Source organism: Zingiber officinale, chromosome 7B (genome assembly GCF_018446385.1).
Source record: "Zingiber officinale cultivar Zhangliang chromosome 7B, Zo_v1.1, whole genome shotgun sequence".
Classification (NCBI taxonomy): Eukaryota; Viridiplantae; Streptophyta; class Magnoliopsida; order Zingiberales; family Zingiberaceae; genus Zingiber; species Zingiber officinale.
Genome location: NC_055999.1, coordinates 109,373,288 through 109,400,873, shown reverse-complemented (window position 1 = coordinate 109,400,873; position 27,586 = coordinate 109,373,288). Strand labels below are relative to the sequence as shown.

Here is a 27,586-nt window from a genome sequence, read left to right as displayed (position 1 = left end):
AACGAGCGGTTAGACTCATTTACACCCTACACCAACAGTACAAGTAGAAAAAGACCAAAGCACTAAAGTAATTGGATTGAAGTGAAACATTGTGTATTTTTTTTTAACAAAAAAAAACAGGACCAAAAAAAAAAATCGATCCTAGCAACAAGGGATTAGCACTAATTGCAAAAACTGGATTGACCTTTATTTATGTACAAATATAATGAAGCTGATCATACCATCTCACCCAATTTGCCATGGAGTTGGAGATCTAAATGGGTTTCCCATTTCATTGAAGCGAGCAGAAGATCAGTTTGTATGAATGGTCAAGTGTTGGAAGCCACCTTTGTCGCTTGTCTCCGAGGATGGTGACTGGTGAAAGGAATCCTCCACTGTTTCTAATAAATCAAGTATGGGAGTGAACATCTTATATGGGACTTGCTTTAAGACACTGCAATGACAAAGCGCAGAGGCTGTAAACAAATCCTAAGAATCGCTGGCCACAAACATCAAGAGAGGTTAAGAGTTGTGTTGGAGTTTCAAATAACATAGGAGTAGAGTTTCAAGGGAAAAAGAAAGTAATTTGTCATTATTAATTACATGAATCTTATCCTTTCTATGCAAGGAGAGAGAAAAAATGCATCTATTGCTGTAACTGAAAGTCTAACACTGAACGATCAAACAGTGGCGTCATCATACCATGCAGCAAATAAATCAGCTTCCAATATCTAGAGGATTAGCTTGAACTTGTTGAAGAGATTGATAACTAGTGTGATTATATAATTACTGAAGAAGAGGAAGTTCAGAAATTCAAAGGAATTTTGCATCAATGCAGTAAAAAGAAAAGAAAAGGTCCATAAATTCTGGTCTCACCTTATTCTGTGAAGATGTTACAGTATCCCTCCATTGTGGATTTTGAGAAGCTGAATCTCGTTCTCTTATGAAAGTTACAACAGTAGACTGCGATGGTCTATGAGTATAAGCTACATGTGGAGGCGGCATATCTCTCATGACCCATAAGACAAAGCCTGAGGGCACTGATGAACCTGTAAGAAATTTTATAATATCATTTGCAATGAAGATAAATAAGGAAGCAAATGGGACCGGACAGTTCATGTCGCTTCGTGATTATGTTGCATTATTTTTGAAAAAAAAAAAAAAAATATATATATATATATATATATGATCTAAAATTAGTTGATCTTTCTAAATACCAATCATATGAACTACGAAGTAAAAAAAAAAGAATAATTTATTTGACAAAAAGGACAAGTAGTGTCAACGTTCCATTTTCCCAAGTCATATTTTGCGTTGTCACTTCCAGGATCTGATTTTGCAATTCATGTTTAAACTGGTGTGGGGTGCTCATATCATGTTATTATTGATTAATGTTTGATAATGTAAACCCTAAATCTGAGTTGGTAAGCAAAATCATGAGCACACACCCAAAGTCTGGTAAGACGTCATATAGTAAATCTCACTACTGACCAAGGAACTGTTAGCAACCCAAAAAAAACCTGTGGTACACAAACATTAACAAAGAAGGCCTATCCCAAATATCCATTCGACTTTAATAAAGATATGCGATAAAGCAGATAAGCATGGGTCCACATGCATATGTTACTTTATTATGTTTCATTTCTACTTTTCATCCGAAAGGTGCATACCTATAAAATAGTAGAGAAAAATAAAAATTGAACTGATTAAGTTCTCTGAATGTTGTGAAGGCCAATGCGAAAGCATCTCCAACTGCAAAGAAATATGTAAAATGCTAGTGTGAAATGGATGTCAGTTGCACTTAATAGAAAAACTTAGCAAGTATCAATAACATACTGGTACAGTAGTAGAAAGGGCTAGAACAGCAGATGATGTGAAAGATAGAACACTGACAGCTGCCAAACTTGCAACCTGCATAAATTATCAAGTATATAGTAATCTTTGAGTGAGATTGAAGCGAAATGCCATTTTACAGGTAGCAAAGATAAGCAACTATTAAAGCTCATTTGATCAAATGGATGGGCAAGAAAATTCATTCAGTTAAAAGTTCATAATTTAATGCATAGTTCACAAGTCACTGTTTGAAATTTGTGCATTTAGTACAACATTCTGAAAACACGATTGCCTAACTGTTCTCATTGTCACCAGAACAGAATCTGGGAAAAGGAAAATACAATAAAATATTGTTGATAACAGCTATATAGGCATATTATATCGTTTGGAGTCATAACCAGTCAGTAGAATAAAATCAAATATGGAAAAAATCAACATACCAGAAAAATACTACAAAAGTCTAAAATTATCACAAACACATTTTAGGAATTAATCAATTTTTATATCATTAATGTATCCTAATTTGAAGAAGACGAAAAGATGAACTAACAACAGTTCGGTTCCAATAATAAACGATAAGCTTTAGGCTTTAAAAATAGCAATTTTCTCTTTCTCAATACCTGTACTCACACTTCCAATTTTTGAAACCTATATGTACCTCTTTCTCGTTAGACAGTATGATAAACCAAGCAAATGTGCAGAACTAAGTAGTAGTTGATATTTTTACTTACCTTCCACATTTCAGTAGATGCCATTTCAGAACGTACTTTGCTCATTTTTGAAAACAACAGAGTCCCTAACATGATTGAGAAACAAAAATATCATGGAACTATGACATGAAGATGTGCCTTCCAAAATTAATGATTCAATGCTTATCCGCATCAATTGAACAAGCCAATAACAATAGAAACAACAACAATCAAGTCTTATCCCTCTACGTGAGGGGTCGGTTACATGGATCCTACTACATCATTTGACTCTATCCCCTATTATATCATCATCTATATGAACAAGCCAACAGGAGCCCGGTACACGAAGCTTTGGCCATGCGGAGTCTCGGGGAAATATTCATTGTACGCAGACTTATTCTGCTTTTTGCAAGAGCTTATTTCTAGGATTCGAACCCTTGACTTTTAGGTCACAAAACAATAATTTTACCGTTGTGCCAAGGCTCCCCTTCAAGCCAACAGGGAAAGTAAAAAAAAAAATTCTTAAGGACATGCTAATCTAGAAAAAAAGTCAAAGCCTATGCCCACATAATGGCAAAACCAAACAAACAAAATGTCACAATCGAGATTCAATAGAATTTCTTATTGGCATGTCATGTGCCCATAGATAAAATTGAATGTGCAACAATACTTGTTACAATGAAAGGGATCCTTGGCGCAATGGTATTACCATGTGACTTTATGGCCACTTGTTTGAGTCGCAGAAACAACCTCTTGCATTAGAATAAGGCTACCTACAATAGACTCAATGTGGTTCGATCCTTCATTGAGATCCTACATTGGTAGGAGCTTTGTGCATCGGGCTGCCCTTTTAATGAATGATTGAAAACTTAGGTGGAATAATTTTTCACAACTTCATTTTCATCTCTCTTTTCGTGCCAATCCATTAAATTATCATCTATGACAAATAATGAAACTTCCTATGTTTCTTTAAGATAATTTTGTCGTATGTAATGTGCTCTTTCAGGAAATCATCCAAAGTAGTCCAAATTACAATGTCAAGAAAGGAAACAATGACAGCTCTAAATGAATTTCAAAAGCAACACAACGGATGAAACATACATTCCAACGGTGTACCTAATGCCTCAATAGAATTGCCCTAATCAATCCATCACTATGCAACTAAAAAGACACTTTTAATCAATGTTTTCCATCAAACATCTGCAAAAGCAAACAAATGTAAAGATATTCTAACTATCATCCAAATAATAGTAAATCCATATTAGTCCCCCACTGTTATATTATTTAAAACATTTAAAAAAACAATTTGTATAACTACTAAATGATGGATATTTTTTGTAAAAAACAATTATTTTATACCACCATGTAATAAAAAAAAAAACCTATTTCATTCCCTCTCCTCGTTTGTATGCAACTTCTCCACTATCATCACTGTTGTGATGACGTCTCACGTAGTGTCGTAGTCATTGCTCTCCTCTATTCACATACACCATTGCACATGCGAGCTCTCATCACCATCGTGTTGTTGTTGTTGTTGAACCTCCCTCGTTTCCACAGCCACCAAAGGAGAATCTGCCTTCTTCCTTGCGTAGCCTCCTTCGCTCCATCGTCCCTAGTCACCCTCGAACATGTCCTACAACTCTACAAGAATTAGATAATACCAAGTATCTCTCTTTCGCTTTCAGTTTCTTGATACTCCATGCCTAACTACTTGTGGCAATGAGCTTCAGCAAGAAGCTTGTTTGGGCATCAACCCTCGACTTTCATTCTTTATCGTCTCTGGCCAACAACGTCATTGTGGATGTCTTCCTAGGCCTTGATCATCTAAGGGTCCTCTGAACCAATTCTTGTGAGGGCATTTCCTCCCACATGCAGTTGTGCGCCCTTCAAAACCTATGTCCTGAGTCCAGTGTATCAGATTATTCTCCTTTTGCAGAGCCATGGCACCTCCTTCGCAATGTTGGTTAGGGCTTAAAAATTATTTCCACCAAGTAAGAGAATGTTTTACTACGTGACATATTAGCCAATATGTTTAATAGTTCACAGCCTATTTATTATTCAATTGCTAATGCCTAATGTTACATTTTTCAAGTGTATAATATGTGTTTCCCTGTAGCATATCCTTGTAGATCCACCAATTGAGATCTAGAGTTTGCTTATGGTGAGTCAATGTAGTCTCAATCCTCATTTCAATAGGGTGTTTCTTGCTTGATTCAATTTAGTATTTTCCTTGTGCATGATTAATCAATGAAATGTAACTACAAGATTAATTGAATATGTTGCTCTAGAAGAGGGAAAATTGAACTAAGATCTTGTACGATGAAATAAAGATCTTGTATGATGAAATGATTAAAGATAAATCAGTTAGAGTTGGAGTCTATTAAAGGAGAATGGAAGTTGATTTATTATTTCTTTAAATGTGTTTTATGTTATATGCCTACACAGACTGATGGAGACAAGTGGCAAACTCCGTTAAAAGTCTATAAGTGCAAAAATAAAGATTCTAAAACTCCATTATTAATTTGGCATGTCTTGGGAAATGATATAAAATTCATCAATTCCTAGGGTTTCAAGTCAAAAGTCAGCATTAAATGACCAACAATTCCAATATACTTTAATTTCCCATGCTTGGAAAATTATAGCATATTTATGAGTTTTTTAAGTTTCCTATGTGTCTTTTTGAGTTCTTTGTATTTTCAATGATTCTATCTACTAGCATTTATGTTGCTTGAGTCCTTTGTGAGTTTACTGTTGTAATGCTGGAATATGGAATAGATATCAAAGTTTTGAGAGTTCTCTTTGGTTATGTGATACAATCTCCCTGTGGTGTGATGCCTAGGAACCCTTAGGTGTGATACCTAAATTTCTACATTTCTTTATACAATCAACAATAGGTTGTGATGCCTAGGAATCCTTAGGTGTGATACCTAAGTTTCTACAATCCCTTTACCACTTCATGCCAAATTTCTACTTTCCAAACCACCCAACACTCAATCTCCGCTTGTGCTGCATCATTTGGTATCAAAGCTTTAGGGCTTTAATATGTCTACAAGATCCGTGAGGAGCTTTAGAGGAAAGTTGACTGATAATCAACGTGATGAGATACTTATTAGCATGATGGAGCACCTTGATGGTATGCAAATTCATCTAAATGATGTTAAAACCATGATTTCTCAATCTAAAGGTGATTAAGTTCAAGGAGAGCAAGGAAAAACACCTCAAGCAAACAACAACGTGATTCAAGAAAGATTCCACACTTTTAACTCGCCAGAGATGAGTTTTCTCACCCGGGGAGAGTTGATGGAGACAAGTCACAAACTCCATTAAAAGTCTATAAGCATAAAAATAAAGATTCTAAAACTGCATTATTAATTTGGCATGTCTTGGAAGATGATAAACATGTTGGTGCAATCGACCTCCAAGGTTTTAATGTCCGACAAATATGTTTAAGTAAGTTTAATGGAGCTTGATCATGGGAAGTTCTAGTCGTGGCTAGGCAAGGGTGGGAAGTCAACCGAGTGACTAGTCCTAACTGCGGTTAGGCAAGGGAAGTCCTAGTTGTAGGCTAGGCAAGGGAAATCTCGGTAGGTCGTGGAACCTAGGTGGATTCGATATGTTTGGAGGACTTGATCTCTGGATAGCCGAATACTGAGTCCTAGTTGTAGGCTAGGGAAGGGAAATCTCGGTAGATTGTGGAAGTCAAGTGGATAGGTATGAAGGACCTGATCCCTTGGTAGCCGAATACTGAGTCTTGGTGAGTGAAGCCAGGTGGAGAAAATCCTAGGGGTGGTAACCTTAGGTTCTAGTGAGTGAAGCCAGATGGAGAAAATCCTAGGGGGAGATAACCTTAGATAACGAGAAGTCTTGGAGGAGTGAACTCCAAGCAAGGTTGATCAGTGGATCTTGGTGATTCTAAGTTTAATTTTACCATAGCATTCTGTATTACTATTATTACTGCAGGCTAATGTAGTATTGCAGGAAAGGCCTTAGTAGATCGGGTGATCAGACACTGAGCAGAGAAAGTCCAAACAAGTCTGGAGGACCAATGTTTGGCAGGTAAGTTGAGGTAAGCAACTGGAGGAGCGACAGTGAGGTCGTGTTCCTATTAGGAACAACCTAAGGTCGTTGATCCAACTGAAGAAACCGGGAAGATTTCCAAGTTGAGATCAAGACAGTTCTACTGTCTAATACTACTCATGCATCTTACTATTCATATATAGTTGTGCTAACTTTGTTTTGCAGGAATATTATTATTATATCGAACTAATTTTGGGTTGCAGAATCATATGACCCCTTGAACTTCAAAGGGTCATAATTTTTTACTCAGAACTCGGAATCAGGCTCTGTCAGCGGCCATGCGCCCAGCACTCAGAAACCTTCATTTGGCCAAGGGTTTAGTCGACTGAACAGGAGGTTCAGTCGACCGAAAAAGGCATTTTATCAGTCGACCGGACGAAGGTTCGGTCGAGCGAACAGGCAAAATTGGCAAAACAGATCAAGCTCACAAACATGGTATCACAGCATGATCGGTCGACCGAAAATGAGGTTCGGTCGACCGAACAATGAAAGCATTAATGGAGCATTAAGTGCGAATCTCAGTGAAAAGGGAAGTTCACCATTCGGTCGACCGAACAAGATTATCGGTCGACCGAACCATTAAAGATTAGTTAATGCTCGAAGATCATATATTAACGAAGAAGGAAGGGAGCGGGTTCGGTCGACCGAACCCAGGGATCGATCAACCGAACATCGACGATTCTTATAAAAGAGAGCTCGAGGTTCGAGGCTGAGTACAACACTATTCTGCTTCGAAAATCATCTTTGTGCAAGCTTCTGCTACTGCTCTACGACTCGCAAGTTGTTCCATCCAGAAGTGCCGACCAAGATTCGTCTACAATTATTGTCGGTATATTTTATTTTAAGAAAAGCTTGCATTGTACTTAAATTCTTACAAGATAGTAGGGTGTTACTATCTTGCATATTGTACACACCATGGTTTAAAATTTCGACGACGAGGTTTCGGTCTCAGACCGGAACGATACGATTTCGGTATCGTATCGTGCCGTACCAATACAGTTTCGGTATTTTTTATTTATCTATATTAATTATAAGATAAATATATTTATGGTATATATAAAAATAAGTTGTATATTGATTTATTATAAGTTCTCAATTATTGATTAATTTAATATTGTTAGAAAAAATAATTAAAAATAGTTTTATTTAAATAGAATTGATATATCAATAATTCAAATTAAAATGGTAGTATCTATGATAATGATGATGATGATGATGATAATAATGATAATAATTAATACAAGATATTACTTTATATTAATAATAATTATATAATTTACTATTTATTCATTTAATTAATTATTAATTAAATAATATATATTTTAAATAGTAAAAAATATCAAGTTAAAAATAAAAAAAAATAAAAAAATATATCAGAATATAAATATTATTTATTAGAATTTTTTAGAATTTTTTAAAAATTTAAATGAATTTAAAATAATAAAAAAAATATATTAGAATATAAATAAGAATTATTATATTTTTTAAATTTTTAAATGAAATTTAAAATATTATTTTTTTCAGAATATTAATTAATAAAATTTATTAAATTTATTTTAATTTTAAATATATTTTTTATATATTTTATTAGGATAATTAAATTAGGGTTTATAAAAGTTTCTTGAAATATCACACATCTCCTTAAGAATTGTTTAAATTAATTAAATAAAATAAATAATTATTTTTAAAAAAAAACTGGATCGATCACCCGCGATCTCATCGCGGGCGATCCCGCGGGCGGCGGGCTGCGCTAGAAGCGTCGCCGGACGCCTCCGGCGGCGCCGGAAGCGTCGCCGGACGCCTCCGGCGGCGCCGGAAGCGTCCGGCTGGGTTGTCGAATGCTTTCGACGACGCCTTCGGCGCCACAGAACGCGTCGCGCACGACGCCTTCGGTGCCGAAGGCGTCGCGGGATGCCGCTGGAGGCGTCGCGGGATGCCGCTGGAGGCGTCCCACGTCTCCTCCGGCGCCGCCGAGACGGGGACGCCTCCCGTGCCGGTTTCGGCCGCTCGGCGGAACGGTAAAAACCGTTCGTGCCGGGCGGCACGGAACGACACTTCATACCATGGTACACACTGCTTCTTTCCGAGGTTTTCGGAAAGAAGTGTTTTAGTGGATTGCCCATCGGTGCGGTCAAGAATTGCGCGCCTTGGAGTAAGAGTCGACCTAGGCTTCGAACCAAGTAACCGAACTGTTCTTTATTTTTCCGCTGCACGACTTTGTTTTTAACGAGTAAAAGAAAAGTTTTAAAAGCGCGATATTCACCACCCCCTCTATCGCATTCATTCGATCCAACAAAACCTACTTGGGAAATGATATAAAATTCATCAATTTCTAATGGTTGAAGTCAAAAGTCAGCATTAAATGACTAACAATTCCAATATGCTTTAATTTCCCATGCTTGGAAAATTGTAGCATATTTATGGGTCTTTTAAGTTTCCTATGTGTGAGCATTTTAAGTTTCCTATGTGTCTATATGAGTCCTTTGTGTTTTCAATGATTCTATCTACTAGTATTTATGTTGCTTGAGTCTTTTGTGAGTCCTAGTATAAATATGTCTACTGCTGTAATGCTGGAATAAATATCAAAGTTTTGGGAGTTCTCTTTTGTTGTGTGATACAATCTCCCTACGGTGTGATGCCTAGGAACCCTTATGTGTTGTAATACCTAAGTTTCTAAATTTCTTTATACAATCAACCTATGGTGTGTGCCTAGGAATCCTTAGATTACCTAAGTTTCTACAATCCCATCACACACACACACACAGGTGATCCATGTGGGTAGGTTTATTTTTTATTGTTATAACCACTCTAAACCTTTACCTTTGATGATTTTTTTTTTATATTTGCTTGTCCTTTAATAAGAAATGAGAGCATTAGAGAGAAAGCCGAAGTTGCATCTATTGAGGAAAAACTCCGAGAGATACATTTAAGATGGTACGGACATGTATTTAGACGACTAATAAATGTTCCAGTTAGGCAATGTGAAATTATGACAAACACACATATCAAATGAGGAAGACCAATAAAGACTTAGTTAGAAACAATAAAATAAGATAAATTTATTTAAGTACAGATGATATAGTAGGAGATAGAGCTCAATGGCGTAAAAAAATCTATATAGCCGACGCCACCTAATGGGAATGTGGGATAATGCTTGGTTGTTGTCGTCGTCGTCCTTTAATGATGCTCTTAATTGCCTATTGCTTTATTTTTGTGTAATTTTATATTAGTGATAACAACAAATTTATTAGTAGACTTGATAGGTGATTAAAACTAGGAAAGTCCCTTAAGGAACTATCTTAAGAACTCTGAAGAACTAAGAAAACAAAACTACTGATACCGAATTGATAAAACATTGAATGGGCTACTCATAGTGAAGTGGTTCAGCTCAGCACTCGAAGGAGCAAATAGGTCTGTTCACATGTTTTGTGAATTTGGGCCTATTTCTCATTAGGTGAATTCCATATCATCCAACAGCTTCATTTATGGTAACGTTCTAAGTGACAGTAGCATGTGCAAGTACAAGCACACATTTATATTCTATTTATGGTAAATAACATTTGGAAAAAGTATGGTTGAATGATTGGATTTCTTGTTTGAGAGGGAAATCTGTGTATTTATAATTGTTCTGTCCAATAAATGGAAGTTGTCTTCATACAGTGGTAAGATGTACCTTTATTTGTTTTTCTGATGGGGTTTCAACTGATTCTTTTGCGCTTCTCTTGGTCTCTTTAACTACTATAGTGCCACTTTGGGTAGTTGAGATATGAGGAGGCTTATAAGAAATCTCTATATTTATCTCTTACATGTAGTATTATAGTATAGGGTAAGGCTTGGCGCAACGGTAAAGTTGTTGTCATGTGGCCAAAAGGTCATGGGTTCGAATCTGGAAATAGCCTCTTGCAAAATGCAGGGTAAAACTACGTACAATGGATCCTTCCCCGGGACCCCACATGGTGGGAGCTTCATGTAAAGTTATTGTCATGTGACCAAAAGGTCACGAGTTCGAATCCTGGAAACAACTTCTTGCAAAAAGTAAGGTAAGACTGCGTACAATGGATCCTTCCCTAGGACCTCGTATGGCGAGAGCTTCGTGCACCGGACTGCCTTTTTTTTTTACATATAGTATTATAGTATGTGTGTGAGTTTGCTATACCATATATGCATGCACATGTCAGCCTACGAGTAGTTCGGTCAGGTATACCAAACCACCAACTCGTATATCGTTACCGTTCTGAAAAATTTGGTATAAAAAAACTTTCATACCAATTCCGTATACCGAAATTCTAATATGGTATCAATATCATACCGTTTAAGATAAAATTTCGATATCGGTACGGTATACCGAAAATTTCAATATAAATCCTATACCAATACCGAAAATTTCAATACGGTATTATACCGTACTAAATTTTTCAGTATACCATAAAATCAATATATTTCGGTACAATAAGTACGGTATACCAAAATTTTTGGTATTTTCCCCACCCCTATATCAACCACAATGAGCTTAGACCTAACATAGTGAGAGGATGAATAGTTGAGTCAGGCCCTCGAGTGTAGGATGAAAGGATTTGGAGGTAAACTTATTTTTTTAATCAAATTAATTTATAAGGAAAAATAGAGCAATTGTCAAACCTTTCTACGGTGGGAAAAAATATTTTTTAAAATAGAGTTGACTGGTTTATGTTTTAGCCAAATAACATTCTAATTACTCTTGTTGCAATATTTTTTTTAATATGTGCATTTATTCTTTCTGATCACGAGTTCAAGTCCCAGAAACAGACTCCTGCAAAGCAAGATGTTATGTACGATAAACCCTTCCCCAAGATCCCGCATTGACGGGAGCTTCATGCACCGGGTCGTCCTTTGTTTTTAAAATTTTTCCGATTGAAATTTGGAGTTCTAGGTAACTCCTTTTATGTCTATTTGTCCGACACCAGAGTTTGGATCTCAACCTTTCCAATGTTCAATGCAAAACAGAAAAAACATGTGCAAACTTAATTACTGCATGGTTAAAATTATCACGAATGTATGTACCCTAATGATACAATTAATGTGATTCCTTAAGGGGGATATTAAAGAACCAAATTTAACTAAAATGATAATAAAAAATAAACATAGAAAAAGGATAATCACCATAGCTAGCCAAAGCACCACCTAAAAGGAGCATTGCTGCAGAAAAAGTATAGAGATAAACCTGCAAAAAAAAAAGGGACGTAACAACAGTAGTCAATATTCTCAGAAAGACATGGAAGTGCCAAAGTAGAAAAAATGCATACCATCAGGAAATTCAATACCTAAACTGGTCTATAATATTAAATTATATTATGGAAATTAAGATAATAAAGATAAATAAGCATCAGTAATTCTTAGTTTAAATGTTTACAATCTCACTTCGACACCAATCTTGAATCTTGTCCAAGCAACATATATGATGTAACTTATCACCAATAAAAAAGACCCTGGCATGTGTACTTGTGATGTCATAAAAAAATATTTCTCACTGCAGACCATCTGAAAATTGTGGCGATTTGCCTATGGTACATATCACAGTAGAAGTTGTCTACTTGGACCATCATAAATTCAAATGAATGATAATCCGGGCCAGAGGTTTTTAGTGTCATAGGACAGGTTCTTGAGTGAATTATCACTTTTCACAAGAATCATATTACCATATAAGACAGGAAAATTCTCTCTAAATCTGAAAAGGAAAGTTGATCAAATCTTTTGTCTCACAATATAATCTCTTATTCAAGCCAGTAAATACGACATGATTACTTGGTGCCAATACATTCTTCAAATTAGACTGCATCATGAAAATTAAGATGATCACCTTTTCTATCCCAGATCTAATTGATTGCTCAGGGAAGTGGGACATATAACTTCTTTGCTACATATTCAGGGCAACAATCCCCCATCGGTATCTACGCTATCTCTATCTCTTGTTTTTCATTACAATTCTAACATGTTGCTTGAGAATGTTGTGTTTTCTCGTAAAAATTACATCTATGATAGCTTCCCTAAGATAGTGGATCTTCCAGGAGTGAGCAAATGATCCCTCAAGAACACAATAACACAGACTACAAAATAAAACATGAAAATGCACTTAAGCAACCGACCTAATATGGATGAGGCTGTCAGTTACCTTGCTATCAAATGGCATATTAAAGTGAGAGAGCTCTACTTGGCTGTAGATGAATATGAAAGAAGACTACTAGCCCTGGGCAGTGCACGATGTAATCCATAGAAGACAGAGCATAAAGTGGAAACGATATTGAGAAAATATGAACACGAGGACGGGAGCATAACTTGCTCTTGCAAAGATGATGAGGATCCTACACTGCATGAACGCACATGATCAAAGCTACATGAAAAGCACCCACAAATGATCTTGAACATGAGAGGACAAAGTGCTGATGTTGATGCATTCAAAGCTCCACCCAAGAGTGATCTTGCTTGTGATCACAAAATCATCACTCCATGAGTGAGGTTGGCTGAGATTTCCCACCCATGAGCTTTGCCAACTACTACCTCCTATAGCAACAAAAGACAGGATATCAAATCCAGGCAGAAAATGTAAGGGACTCATCAGCAACATGCATAATCATCTACTCTTGGGATGCATGACAGCGCTGGCCATGTCAAGATTGGATACATCTAGAATTGTTGATCTGATACCAAGAGGTGCTACCATCATTTTGGCTAACCCCCTCTCCCCTTAACTTTTTTCATAGACAAAAATATTCTTCAAAACAACCCATTCCCATGTCTTCAACAGGATAAAATGTGTTAAAATTAATAAATAATGTATATTGACGTGTTTTGCATAAGATGATAGCAATTGAATCCAAATTGAGGAAATATCTGGCTCCTCAAATTATAAAAAATGACTAATAGGATAATAACATACCCGAGCTGCAATTGAAGAATCGATAGAATTTTTCCCTCCGCCGATCCATATCAAGATTGAAAAGACAATCATAGATATAAATGTGAGAGCAATCACCTACAAAAAAAATGGGGCATAGATTATTTGTATATGCTGGCACAATTTAGAATGGTTAGAATAGAAAAAAGTAGACAACTTTCACTCATCTATAAACTTAAATTCAACATACATGTAGGCATTCATATTTCAACATGATTGAAAAACACATTCTTACCAAGATTACAAACTTTTGTCGGCTTCCAACATGAATGGCTCGAGGAAAGCACAATACCCTACACCCATCAACATGCAGCCGACCTTGTTTATCCATTGACTTATCCAACAAAGCTTCACTGTAACCACGTTCATAATCTTCCTCTTCATCATCACTTGCTTGATGACACAAGTCAACCCTATATGCCAGAAGCATAAGCAAAATTATGAAATTCCAGATGTTATTTCATGCAGAAATTGTAATAATTAATTTCAGATTCTATGCCTCAAGTCTTCTAGTAAACATTATATGTTCCATTGTGCAGCTAAATTATGGGCTCGCCACGAAATGCTAAGACTATGTTTTCATTTTGCTACGGGGATCTCTGTAATATTATCCTAGTTTAATACTTTAATGTAACCCAAAACAATTCAAGCACCACTAAATTCATTAATCAGGCTATAGAAATAAAGAAGAGTATAAAAAAAGAACTTAGATTGGGTTATTTATATGGAGGATATAAAACATATAGCAAAAAAACAAACAAATATACAACATTGGCTTTACATAATATTGATATTACTTTGCTACAATATTAAATGCAGTAGAACAAAGGAAAATGTACAAAATTACAGCAAAGGGCTAGCTTTGTTATAGTAATTATGTTAAAGCTGAGTGGTATAAATTCTCCTGATTATGGATTATGGTGGGTTTGATGCAAAAAAATTGAATTTAACCGAATTTACTACAATAACTTGAGTAGCAAATTGTAAATTATGATTAGATATCAAATGTGTTTTTCATTCATCCAAATCGATCCAAATGTAATCCAACAATTGTAACCTAGAAGTTGTACAATGTGACAGATAAACATGAAAAATAAAATAAAGACAAACTAATTAAACCTGCTTATTTAAGCATGCCACAAGCTTTCATGTTCTAATGTATCAAGGCATAGTTCTGTAATGTAAAAAATGGTTATAAACCTACTGCTCAACTCATTTTTTTGCCTGGATATTCAATGCAAAAGGCACTAAACTAAGAACGTATATAAGCTATATTATGGAAACAAATGCTATTGTTTGTAGAAAACCAAGATAGCGATAATCCAAAGGGCTCAAACTGCAATCTTCTTTAGTTAACATGATGCCAGAGAAAAGAATTCATGAAGAAATAAGATGTTTGCAGATTCCATGCTAAGCTTTGTGTAAAACATGAATCTGTTACATGATAATGATAGAGCCACAAGTAAACACTAACATGTGAAATCCAAAAAGAAAAAAGAAATCCAACAATGAACATGAGGATAAAATGCATTGCAGACAAGTAAAATAACATAATCGGCCTTCCTAGACAATTACCTAGAACGTACAAAAATTATGCAGTACAAATCAACAAAAATGATAAAAAGTTCATCTATACACTAAAACAAATGAATTGTTACCAATCAAAGAGATATCAATACTCTTTATTGATGCTACTGGAGCAACAAGTATGGAAATGTTGACCATCATCGAAAGCTCAACATTAAGAAAAGTTTTCACTTATCTTAATAATTCAAAGAGGGAAACTCCTATGCACAGAACTGTGTGTGGATTTATGCATCTGATTGTTATAACTGGTGATGGGAGTTACTTACCAGAAAGAAATAAGCAGGAGAAAGGCAGCAAAAAATATAATTTGAGGGCCAACTGCAAGAAAAGTGTTTGCAGTTAGCAGGTGTCTTGAATGAATAGTCATGTCTGAAGATAAGCATGTACAATATGCAAATGAAAACATCACTGAACTTTGCATGTATGCTTACCCATGAGAACAAATCCACAACCATGTGACCAACATTGCCATCCCTTGCAAGTAGCAACAAGGGCAGAGATGAAGTATGCTAGATAGCCTGACATCAAATCAATACAGGCCATCAAAATATGGCACAACAGAAGTGTAGCACAGTTAAAAAAAAAAAGATGCTACAATCAATTGGTTAACATGGGCTAGAGAATAATAATTAGGAAGGCATCAAAAAACCACAGAACTTATAGAAAAAATGAAAGAAAGAAATTTACATTGTAGTGAAATATAAGATTAGGAGATGTCAGAAAGATATGTCTAGTTTACGATGGCACAAGAAGAAACCCAAGCTCAGATATTTAGCAAGTGGCAAGGAAATAAAATAAAAAGTAATAACCAGGGGACAAAAATGGTTTGCCGCTAAGTTGCATAACAAGTGCATGATTTACATGCTCGAATCTTAAGATAAATGGTCTAATTATTCTTTGCTAAAAAAATCCATATTGTGTTGGATATATGCCGTTTAAACCATCAAACCCATAAGTTGACGTACCTGTTAAGATTATGAATATATAATTGGTCCCTCACCTAAAATTTTTGGGATAAGTGGTTAATCATGGTGTCAAAGTAGAAGATAATGTGTTAAGAAAAAAAAAGTGTTTCATGCATTCATGTATCAGATTTGGGCAAATCAACTGTCAAAGTAGTCAGCTAATCTACTTTACCAATACCAATTGTTTAAAAAGACAAACACTCTACCAAACGATGTACTAGTGAATATGTAATAAGAGCAATTGATCAGCATATCATACACCAAGGCACGAACCCCACTATTTTTTCCTCGGCTATATAAATTTTGTCCTTCCATTAAACTCTAAGCAAGATTTTTATGTCTAGTAATATTCATACGTTTAATTATGTCAAATTCAGTCTTTCATCTCCCTCTACTCATCAACTTTACCAATTCAGCATTGTGTAATTATATAAACTATTGATCAACTTTGACGAGAGTTGTAATTGAGAGCTTTAAATATATAGGATCATTTTTGCAAAAGGATGGAAGATTGATAAAGATGTTTTATATAAAATACAAGCATAATGGTTGAAATGGAAAAGGGCGTCAAGTGTTATTTATAATCGTAAGGTGCCTCTAAAACTCAAAAGGAAGTTTTACAAAACGTTTGTTAGACTTGCTATATTATATAAAGTTGAATGTTGGTATATGAAGCGAACACACGAGTAAAAAATAAGACTTGCAAAGATGAGAACGCTAAAGTTGATATACGGACATATGAGGATGGATAAAAGAGTTGCACATATTGAAGGAAAACTACGGGAGACACATCTAAGATGATATAGATATGTGCATAGGCATCCAAAAAATATCTCAATTAGGCGATGTGAAACTATAATAAATATACATATTAATAGAGAAAGACCAAAGAAGACTTGGTTAGTAATGATAAAATAGGAGAAAACTCATTTAAATATAGATAAGGATATGATAGGGGATCAAGCCCAATGGCATAACAGTAAATTCGGTTAGTGGAAGACTTGGTTAGTAACGATAAAATAAAAGAAAACTCATTTAAATATAGATAAGATATAGTAGGGGATCAAACCCAATAGCGTAATAGTAAATTTAGTCGGTGCTGACGGGCATAGCTTGTTATTTTATACCATGCTTTTAGTACATCAAACAAAACCATCAATATCATTCTCAATCCCAAATGAAAAAGATTAAGAGTGGATATAAAACAATATCAAAAGGCTAAAGATGATAGACCTTAACCATATTAATTATCAGTGGATTAGCATTCAAGGGAAAATTTAAAAGCTAAAGAATAACTTACCTAATTTAACCAGGACTGTCAAATCTTATGAAGTCACACATATTCAGTTAGGAAACTTTGATCAAATATCTGATGAATTCACGCATATTCAGTTAGGAAAAATCCTTCATCATTGTGTTTGAACTCTCTTACATTATTTGTACTCTTAATATATGACGTTATCAAATATGTAGCAGATTTTTTTGTGACTAACAAACATCCAAAAAACAGGTTCTTCTGGCAGATTGTTTATCATAAATTGTAAACAGCTTATAGAGAAATAAAGAGACTAACTTATAGCTTTATAGTACATTGGTTTTGTATATACAAGTCTCACTCTGCATAACAAGAAGCATTAGCAGTTAGTGACGTTATTTCATGGCAGTCATTACTTAAATCATGTTCAGTCATTGCAAACTGTAAAGAAATTCAGATTTTCCAGCAATAAACATATGTCAAATTGTATGTTACTAGGGTTTATAAGAGAAATGGTGTTAAGTTATTTTATGCGGGTCTGCAAAAATTCATACACACAATAAAGGTACTTAAACAAATATCAAGCATAAAACTACTGCTGTCTTGGTTGAAAAAAGCATAAACAGAAAATTTAACAGTAGCAGATGTTATGCTTGTTAGAACTTTTTAACATTGCAAAACTTCTAACAAACAAGATACAGTTTTTCTTTATAAAGAATTAGATGATATTAGACTAAATAATGGTGAAATCCAAGATTACTCTGTTTGTAAGAAGACTACATTTTTATATTATCCATCATACCTATGTTGGAAGAGCCAATCATGAGATGGAATATCTGCAACAGAATATATTTAATAGTGCACATTATTCACATATAATAGAAGAAAACACATGGCACAAGAAACAAAAGCAGGAGATTGTTTATGGATGCCAAGGACAGTAGAACTATGATATTTAAATAAAGAAAATCTGGGACAAGAAAAGTAGGCAGAATTAGTCTGATATGGACTAACTAGAATGCCCAATATTTGAGGATTAATGAAAACATATGTTCTCACGAGCAAGAATATTTTTGACATCCTCAGATGATATGTGAGAGAGAATCATTCATCAGAAATGATGCAAGAAACTTTTTTAGTTATATTTATTTTTTAAGCAGAAAATTAGAAGAATGACTTGCTATGAGAACTAAAATCATTAATAAGAGAAACTTATACTACATCTTCTTATATGAAAGTGCTTGACAGAGAATAAGGAGCATGCAAGTCATGAAATAGCACTAGCATAGCTGACTACCATCAAATCCCTTATAGATGACTACATTGCATAGTTACAGTTTATGAGTTACCTAAAGATTCTTGATGCAGACAATGGAAATAAATAGTAGGTACACTAATTAAAGAAGAGGTCTATTGAAGTGCAGTGCAGAGTTTCCTTGCCACCTTAATCAAAGGCTGCAGTACGGGTAGACTGTTGCATGTGGACCAATGAGGTTCTCAGTGCAAAAATAGGAAAGCAGGATTTGTTATACTGTTATGATCAAACTGGAATTTGAGTAGGTTGCTTGATAATTTCAATTGGGTTTCTGTCTCTCTGGTGATGAAGTTGGATGGTTTTCCTCATCTTTGAGAGGAGAGATGATGATTTGACACAACGACATAAGATAGATTTCTCATGCCGAATAGTATACAGTTCGGGTAATTATCAGAAAGATACATTTTGATCGTGTTGCTCAGCATAATACAAGATTTTAAACCATAGGTTCAAGTGACATAGGGGTGTGCATCAAGGACATCCACATTCACCTATTTATTAATATTCCTAGAACTGAAGTTCTTCATTATGTTCTGACAAGGGGACAATAGGAGGGTCTTTCCTCTGATGTTGCCCAAAACTACTACTATGCTCCGGATATCCAAGTAGTTCAGTTTTTGGATAACACTACTTTTTTAAAAGGAAAGCCTCTGTTATCAAGAACCTGCTAATTGTGCCCTCAGCGTTCTTCTCAATCAGTGGGCTCCAAGTGAATTTGTGGATGCCCTCATTCACATACTTAAATTTGCATACCACATTCACATACCTGGGCAATGACAATGACACAAGCTCTCTTTGGGCAAATATGTTGGGTTGCCCACTCACTCCCTTATCTATTCCATATTCGGGCCTTTAGTTTGGTGTAAACCGGCCAAGCAAAGCATACTGGGGAAGTTTATTAGGAAAGTTCCTGCTAAATTGACCTCTTGGCAAAGGATTTTTGAATTGGTAAGGGGGAGAAGAATGCTTGTAAAAAAGGGTACTCACATTGATAGTCATCTATCCCTCAATTTACTTGATTCCTTCTTGGATGATTCATCAGATTGATAGGATCAGAAAATTTGGTAATAACAACAACAATATGCTTCTAATGTTTGCTTTCTTGCTTCAAAGGATCATGTGTGTAGACCATTCCATCTTGGAGGTCTTGGAATTATTTTGAGCAATACAATGGGGCCAACGTATGCAAATGGTAGTGGCTCCAGACACAAGATTATTCACCTTGGGGATATATAGTCACACATCTATATTTCCATAGACCTTTTTGGGATCAAAGGAGCCTAATTGCACTTGTTCCCATGCATGGAAAACCCTTCTTAAGATCAGAAACTTTTGTTGACATTAGCATTGTTCAGATGGTCTACATACTAGAAATGTACCCTTCTATGGTAGATGGGTAGGAAAATGCACATTAAGGCACATCGTTCCTGAGATATACGAGAGCATTAGGGAGGATGTTTTCATAAAAGACCTTTGTTTTCACAGTATTAATCTGGGTCTATCTTTTAATCACTTTTGAATGCAAGTTCTCTTAATCGGATGTTTTAAAGGGCTAGTAACATCTCAGAATCACCTGTACCCCAACTTAATAGATGGAGGTGAAGCACAACAAATTCCTTCACTATCAAATCTGCTTATTCTATTTTCATTCATAGGGGAAGTATGGATGGTTTCTATAAGATCATTTGAAGTCCTTCCCTACTGAAGAAGTTCAAATCTTGACTTGGTTGGTGGCTCATGACAACCCAAATACAAGATCAGTGTTAAGAAAGAAAGGACTAGTAGTCATGGATCATTATGATAACTTCAGAGCATCTTTTCTTCCATGTAATTTTGCTAAGCATGATTGGGATCTTCTCCTTACATGGTTGAGTGTGAGGTCTGCAATACCTCCATTGTACTCAACACGTGCTAAGGCACAAATATATGACATTTGGAGGAGAAATGACTATATCTTTCATTCTAAGTAGAGCCGACAATATTAGGCACGACTCAACAATATGGCATGATCAGATCAACTATAACACAATTAACATAGACATCACTGAAAGTGGTACAATATGACCCAAATATATAAATGAGTGACACAAATTGACTTGCTTAAATTAATTTTAAATTTTTATGTGATACAATTTTATTCTTTAGAGATTTTAATCAATATTAGAGACTATAAAATATTTTTTAAAAATATATTAATTAATTTTGTGTTATTTCATATAATTTTATATTGGCACTGCCATTTATGATACGATTGGACCCAACATAACACAAATTGTAACTCCCAATTCTAAGAAGGTCAAATCAGAAGCCTTGTACTCTTTGCTTAATCATCTGCAGCTTTGGACTATCCGTGTCGTTGGGAAACATTTAGTTATACCTTTATCATCTATAGATCAGTTGCCAAGCTTGGTAGACAAGCTTTTGTGATACTTAACGTAGGCTCTGAGCTGGTTAAAATGCCTCCTATTTCACTTACAGTCCAATAGGAGTTCTTGGAAACAAAATTGTTATTCTAGATTTCAAACAGCCTAAACTACAGCAGCTCAATCTTCATGCAGAGCTGATTGGGCAGGATAAGTCCTCTTGATCTAGGGCAGTTGTAGCACTTCTACCCTTTTGATATTTTGTTCTTGTTGTAGATGTTGCACCCTTTGTCATTCCAAATTGTTGCCTTAGATCATTACTACTGTATATTCTAGACTTTAGCTAATATATTTTCGGTAAACTGTTGTTCTCTCTCTATGTTTAAAAACAATGTGTCAATGTCAAACACTAAGAGGATAAACTTCTAAAGATGATACGCTAAAACTAAGATTACATTCACTTTTAATTAAGAGATGCATTTTAATGCCAGATGATATGAAAAGAAAGTCACAGAGTCTAATAGACCAATACGACGGAGGTGCTTCTTGGAGATAATGTGAATGCTTTTGTATCTCAAACAAATAGAATATAATGTGAGGTAAATATCCAAAATGTACAATATCAGCAGTTTTTTGCATACCTTTTGGCGAGTCCAGCCAAGTTGCTGATTGCGCAAGTGAATTCTAAACAACTGCAATCAATTTGGAAGTTGATCAACTAAATAGCTGGAAGTATGTGTACAAAAACACAGCAAGAACAAATAATGATGTGAACACATAGATCACTTATAATCACATAACCACTATGATTTGAGAAAAACAAGGCAAAGCATATGCAAATACTGTCATCGCAAGGCCAGATTAAGGATGAATAGAAAGGCACACACACATATCATGTTACCTCTTATAAGATGAGAAAAAACCTTCTGTATCCAGTTTCATGGATCGAAAAATAATTGGCAAAGAACCATATAAACATAATTGGCTAAAATTTTTCCAGTAGTTTCTCTTCTAGTAAACAATAGAAACAAAGAAGTATAGTTAATTGGGAATATTACATAGTCAGTAGAGCACAGTATCAAAATCAATTAAATGTATAGAGCATCACTTTCAAATACAAGAAATATGATTACATGTAAAGTAAGCTCAAGTTTGGGAAGCAAGTGGAGGACAAAAAGGCAGTATCCATTCCAAGAAAAATAATAACTCTGAAAAAGGGAACTCTAGTAAGCAATACCAAAGCAGAAGATAGAGTTTTTAAGTATGAAACTGGCATAGGCAACTATAGGTTACTGGGCATTATGTGGAGTTTTAAGTATAAAACTAACAGGGGCGACTATAGGTCTAAAACTTGATATGAAATCCCAAGTGGTAAAATCCTTGACATCATGCAACTCAAAAAGGAGTGGAAGTGAGACGGAGAGGAAAACTTCACCCTTTTGTCTAACATCCTAAAAATGAGGGTTTTCTAAAATATACTTATCTACAAAAAGAACTCCACTTAAGTATCTTGGCATTTTGAATTGGACTGGCCTCTTTCTTGGGCTTTAACATGGTATTAGAATAGGCCTCACCTCTAAAGATGATGTTGGGTCTGAGCAGGCATGTTGAAAGGAGTGAAAGTGAAATTGAGATGAAATCTCTGTTGATGCAATATCCCTTAGGTCAAGGTTGACCAGGCTGACTAAGCTTGAGTTGGCTCAAGTTTGAGTCTCGAAATTTGGGTTTCGATCTTTGACAATATATGGAGATTGCAGGAGCAATCGTCCATTTGGGAAGATTGTTGGTGCAATTCCCCTCTGGTCAATGACCAGTTAGATGTGAAGACGAGTCAAGTAGGTCAAAGGTTTGACCGGATACTTGACCGGAAAAGTCCTAACTGGAGGTTAGGCAGGTGAAAGACCTAGTGAGTGAAGCTAGGCAGTTGGGAAATCGTGGTGAGTGAAATCAGGTGAAAGACCTAGTGAATGAAGCTAGACAGGTGAAAGTCCCGGTGAGTGAAGCCGGACAGTGGGAAAATCTTAATGAGTGAAGCTAGGTGAAAGTCCTGGTGAGTGTGGTGAGTGAAGCCAGACAGATGGAAAGTCCTAGTGAATGAAGCTAGGCAGATGCAAAGACCTAGTGAGTGAAGCCAAGAACGTGAAAATCCAGGTGGGTCAAGGTTGACGGACACCTGGTGTTGGGAAGTCCAAGTAGGTCAAAGGAGTGACTGGATACTTAGCACAAGGAAATCCAGATGGGTCAAGGGTGACCAGACATCTGGTGGAAGGAAGTCCAAGTGGGTCATGGAGGACCGGACACTTGGCACGAGACGGTAAATCCAAGTGGGTCAAGGTTGACTAGACACTTGGCATGAGGAGAAAAGTCCAAATGGATCAAAAGATTGACCGGACACTTGGCACGAGACAATAAGCCCAAGTGGGTCAAGGTTGACCAGACACTTGGCACGAGGAGAAAAGTCCAAGTGGGTCAAAGGATTGACCGTACACTTGGTGAAGAAGTCCCAGCAGGTCAAGGTTGACCAGATGCTAGGCACGAGGAGTCCCAACAGGTCACGGTTGACCGAATGTTGGGTTTGAGAGTCATAGACTTGACTCGGGCAAGCTAGGGTTGTTCAATTTGATCAAGTGATCAAATGGGACCCAGCTCAATCGATCAGCTGATCAATTGGGCTCAGTGTTGCGATAAACAGTAGCCCAATCGATCAGTCGATCGATTGGGAGCTTAAATCGTGAGCACAGAATGCAGCCCAATCGACGCCAATCGCTCAGTCGATCGATTGGGGGCTAGTTTTCTTGCGCAATCGCGAGAAAGCCTGAATGACCGATCGATTCAGGCAATTTCCAACAGAGCACAAAGGTGCTCTGAATCGATCAGCCGATCGATTCAAGCCTCCCCAATCGATTGGGATGTGACCGTTGCGAAGGAAGCGTCGAGTTTAAAGTCATCTTCCTCGCAGCGACTAGGTATCTCTCCACGGTCTTCTCTCACAATTCTCACAGGTTATCACCACCAGTCTTGAAGCATCTTGGAGTGAAGTGTTGCTACATTTCCAAGGTCAAGAGGTGATCTAAACAAAAAGGAGAAGCAAGCTAGGGTTTCCTCATTGTAAATCTTGTAAGATTTGTTATTGTATTAGCTTGTATTTCTTTCTTCTTGTATTGAGAGGTTGTACAAGGCTTCTCCGCCTTCGGTAGTTACCGAGAAGGAGTGTTTTTCATAGTGGAGAGTGCGTCGTGTGTGGATCCTTGGATTAGTCATCTCTTCTTGAGGTGGATACCAAGTAAATCTACGTGTTAGACCCTAACAATCTCCACCTCTTCAGTGCTGCACCCTAAATATGAGGGTTCTCAAATATACTTTATCAAAGATATCTCCTATGTAAGTGCATTGGAATTTTAGGTTGGATTGGGCTCTCTTTTGGCCTTTAATAAACTTCTAAGTCATTTTTCTCGATATCCTCCCCTACCAATTGATTCCTTCACCTTTCTTGCCACAATATAAACATGGCATCCATTGAATCTCCAATAACTACATCCAACGCATTGCATCATCTGTCCTCCCTACTCCTTTATCATATCAGCCATTGCCCCTTAATCATCATTTTCATAATACCAAAAAGAATAACAATCAATGCTGTGCAATCCTTTTGCAGTTTCGATTTCCTAAGAATTGAGCAACACGCATGGATTGTGGTTAAGCTGTGTGCTGTAGATGATAACTATATGACATCAGTGAATCACAAATAAGGGAGGACTGTTTGGTTTATTAATTTATTCTGCTTATTTTTAGGGTAAATTTGATATTCAATTGAATAAATGTCTCTTTATGAAGATGATACTAATCTGCAAAATGAAAATGGGCCAAATTTCTTTATTATTATATTCCATCTGAGAATTATCAGAGACAATAAAAGATGTTTTACATCACAAAACCATGCTCTGTGTTTCAGAAATGTGATTGGAAAATATTACATAAACAAATACATGGATGTTAAACAAGTATAATCTTAATGACTTCTAATACGCAAAATAGGTTTTGATACTCAGAGTTGGCAACTTAAATGAGTTTGACTAAAAAAAGGGCTAAGATTGACAGACCATGTATGTTCTCTAAGAGTCGTTTACCAAACCAGCATAACAAATCCTGAGACACATCACTCTATTTTCTCATCTCGTACATGATTATTTTATTTAAAGAACTTTCAATCTCAGTGAATACAGTGAAGAAACTTTAGACACATACAGTGAAAAAAGCAATCACAAGTTTTTTACATGCTGCAAGATACAGAAATCACGTCAGCTAGACATATGCCATAGAGGAAGTCACATGGAGAGGACTAATTGGATGTCAATGACAGGTCTCTTCACCCAGCACTATCAACCAGCGTCAGGTCACATCAATATTATCCAAAAACAACTCTTCTAAAAAATGTAAGAAGAAATACTGATTACCAGATCAAGTATTGGGAGAAAGCAATGCAACAGGAAAGATAGGAATGTGCAAGGAAAAAACCATGCAAGAGTAACAATGAGGATACATTTGGAAAAAGAAGGGCAGTTACAAGACCCTACCAAACACAAATAATTCCATATATGTTGAAGTGCTAAAAACAACTAACCATCTTTCAAGTACAGAACTGAAAATCAGACACGAAAAAAAGATAAATCCGCTACCTTAGCGACCCTCCTAGTGTCAACCCCATGAATATGGAGGAAGGTAAATGCAGGTAGCGTTAGACGCATGATAGGATAAACCACATTTCATCAATTCCTAAGAATTAACCCCTGGTCATTACGCTATAGATGTCATGCACCCACCGTCTGTGCTATGCTCTGGGGGCAAGAGTCGGACACGAAAGCTAATATGGTTCTTAGTTCACAATGGTGTTCTTCAAAGTTGATATCACCCATACAAGACAGGTAAAGAAGAGATCAAAGTGTGATTTGTGATCCATGATGTGCTCTTCAAGGATTAAATGTGGCAACATATCCATCATCCACCATCTATGGTTCCGAAACTAAATCTGGATAACATTCATCTATCTTCGTGAATTTCATAGTGTTGGAAGTCCTAATATGGATCCATGAAGCGCTGCTCAAGGATCAAGTGTAGCAACACGTTGCCATCTACCACGTTTTGGATATCAGCCAAAACTGGATAACATTCATTTTATCTACATGGATTTCGTCTTATAGTGTCACAAATTGCTCAACCAATAATATGAACACTCCCTCTGTCTACGCTGCAGAATTTCTCAGCAGCCCTGGCAAGATTCAAAGTAGCACCAATTATGGAAGCCAAGAATCCCATACAAACCCAAGAATCCAATCCATACAAAACAAATAACTAGAAATCTAGAATCAACAAACGGGCATTGGCGATTAACCGACCTCTTCAATCAAATCACGAGCAACAAAGAAACAGATCGCCAATTTCAAAGGGGGAACAATACCAACCTGCAGGAACGCAACGACCGCAACCGCCCCATCCACGGCAGCCAGGACCGCATCCGCCGCCGCGACTTCTTTCGGCAGGCATCGCATCGCCGCCTCCCCCTCTCTCCCCATCGAGCTGCCTGTCGCGGAAACCAACCAGTACGAGTCACGGCCACTCGCTCCCTCGACGATGTCGCCCACCCAGACAACAAATCGCAACCACGAATCAGAGACCGCAATCGCCGTAGAGTGATGGAGGCCGAGCCAACTACTAACCGGAGCTACAACACACGGTGGATGGAGAAGCGGAGCCGCTGCCCTCCGATGCGCTCATAGCCAAATCGGTCCGGGATTAACGTCATCGATTTTAACTTCTCAAACTTACCCGCCCAACAAACCTGGCAGGTTAGTGGAGGGAACAGTAATCATACTGGGCCATGTAGAATCAACAAACAAAGGTATATTTTCGGGTCCCAAACAAAGAGTACGAAAGTGCTTCCTCCGGAAAAAGAAGTGGATCCTTTCGACCCACGGGAGAACAGCTGTTTGAATGGACGGCATTCTGTCCTACGCCGGTGCGCATAGTGATTCGCTCACCGCTTAAGCATTTTTAAATTTAAAAAAAATACTTTACCATTATATTTATTTATTTTACCTTTATAATTTCCTCGATAATATTCACTCTATTAATAATGTTGGAAAGGTACTTATTTTTATTTTTAAAATGTAATTTACTGAATTAAAAAATAAAATAAAAAATAATGAATCTTTCTGTAATATTTATATTAAAAATAGTGATTACATTTACCAGAAAATACTATTTGGACAAAAAATCCTTAATTTTGGACAAATTTGTTCACTCGATATTCTTTTTCCAAAAATGATTCAAAAAACTTCTTATTTTAGTTATGTTCCAATTCTGCAAAACAATCTTAGTTTATCTTTGTGACTATTTTGGAAAAAATAAAAAGAATAATTGTTAAATGTAAAGTTTCCTATAATAATCACATGAATATGTCTATAACTAAATACAGAGAGAGAGAAAAAAATACTAGAAGAAGTTACTAAAAATCTTATCTTCTTTTTTCAGGAAACCTCAAAAAATAGAATTAATATGAATAATAGTAAGAATAATTGGAAGTGTACTTGGAATA

General features: G+C 36.3%; 1 protein-coding gene across 2 annotated transcripts; it reads right to left on the bottom strand.

Annotated features, from left to right (window-relative positions):
- Positions 1-44: 44 nt before the first annotated feature.
- LOC122006848 (tobamovirus multiplication protein 1-like) lies at positions 45-26,764 on the bottom strand. Of its 2 annotated transcripts, none has more exons than XM_042562502.1 (13): positions 26,454-26,764; positions 21,636-21,686; positions 18,119-18,152; positions 15,528-15,614; positions 15,363-15,414; positions 13,745-13,922; positions 13,492-13,587; positions 11,718-11,778; positions 2,544-2,608; positions 1,816-1,890; positions 1,650-1,731; positions 856-1,028; positions 45-433 (listed from the first exon to the last, which is right to left on the bottom strand). In XM_042562502.1, the coding sequence occupies exons 1-13, from the start codon at positions 26,562-26,564 to the stop codon at positions 410-412; spliced, it is 1,089 nt and encodes a 362-aa protein (XP_042418436.1). In that variant the 5' UTR covers positions 26,565-26,764; the 3' UTR covers positions 45-409. The 2 variants fall into 2 exon arrangements, with proteins under 2 accessions (XP_042418436.1, XP_042418435.1); XM_042562501.1 differs by having other exon boundaries at positions 45-380.
- Positions 26,765-27,586: the final 822 nt, after the last annotated feature.

Coding starts and splice junctions, on each gene's coding strand:
- LOC122006848 (XM_042562501.1), bottom strand. CDS start 26,564: ATGGGGAGAGAGGGGGAGGCGGCGATGCGATGCCTGCCGAAAGAAGTC. Junction 1,732..1,815: donor CCCTTTCTACTACTGTACCA/GTATGTTATTGA, acceptor ATTTCTTTGCAG/TTGGAGATGCTTTCGCATTG. Junction 1,029..1,649: donor TTTTCTCTACTATTTTATAG/GTATGCACCTTT, acceptor AATTTCTTACAG/GTTCATCAGTGCCCTCAGGC.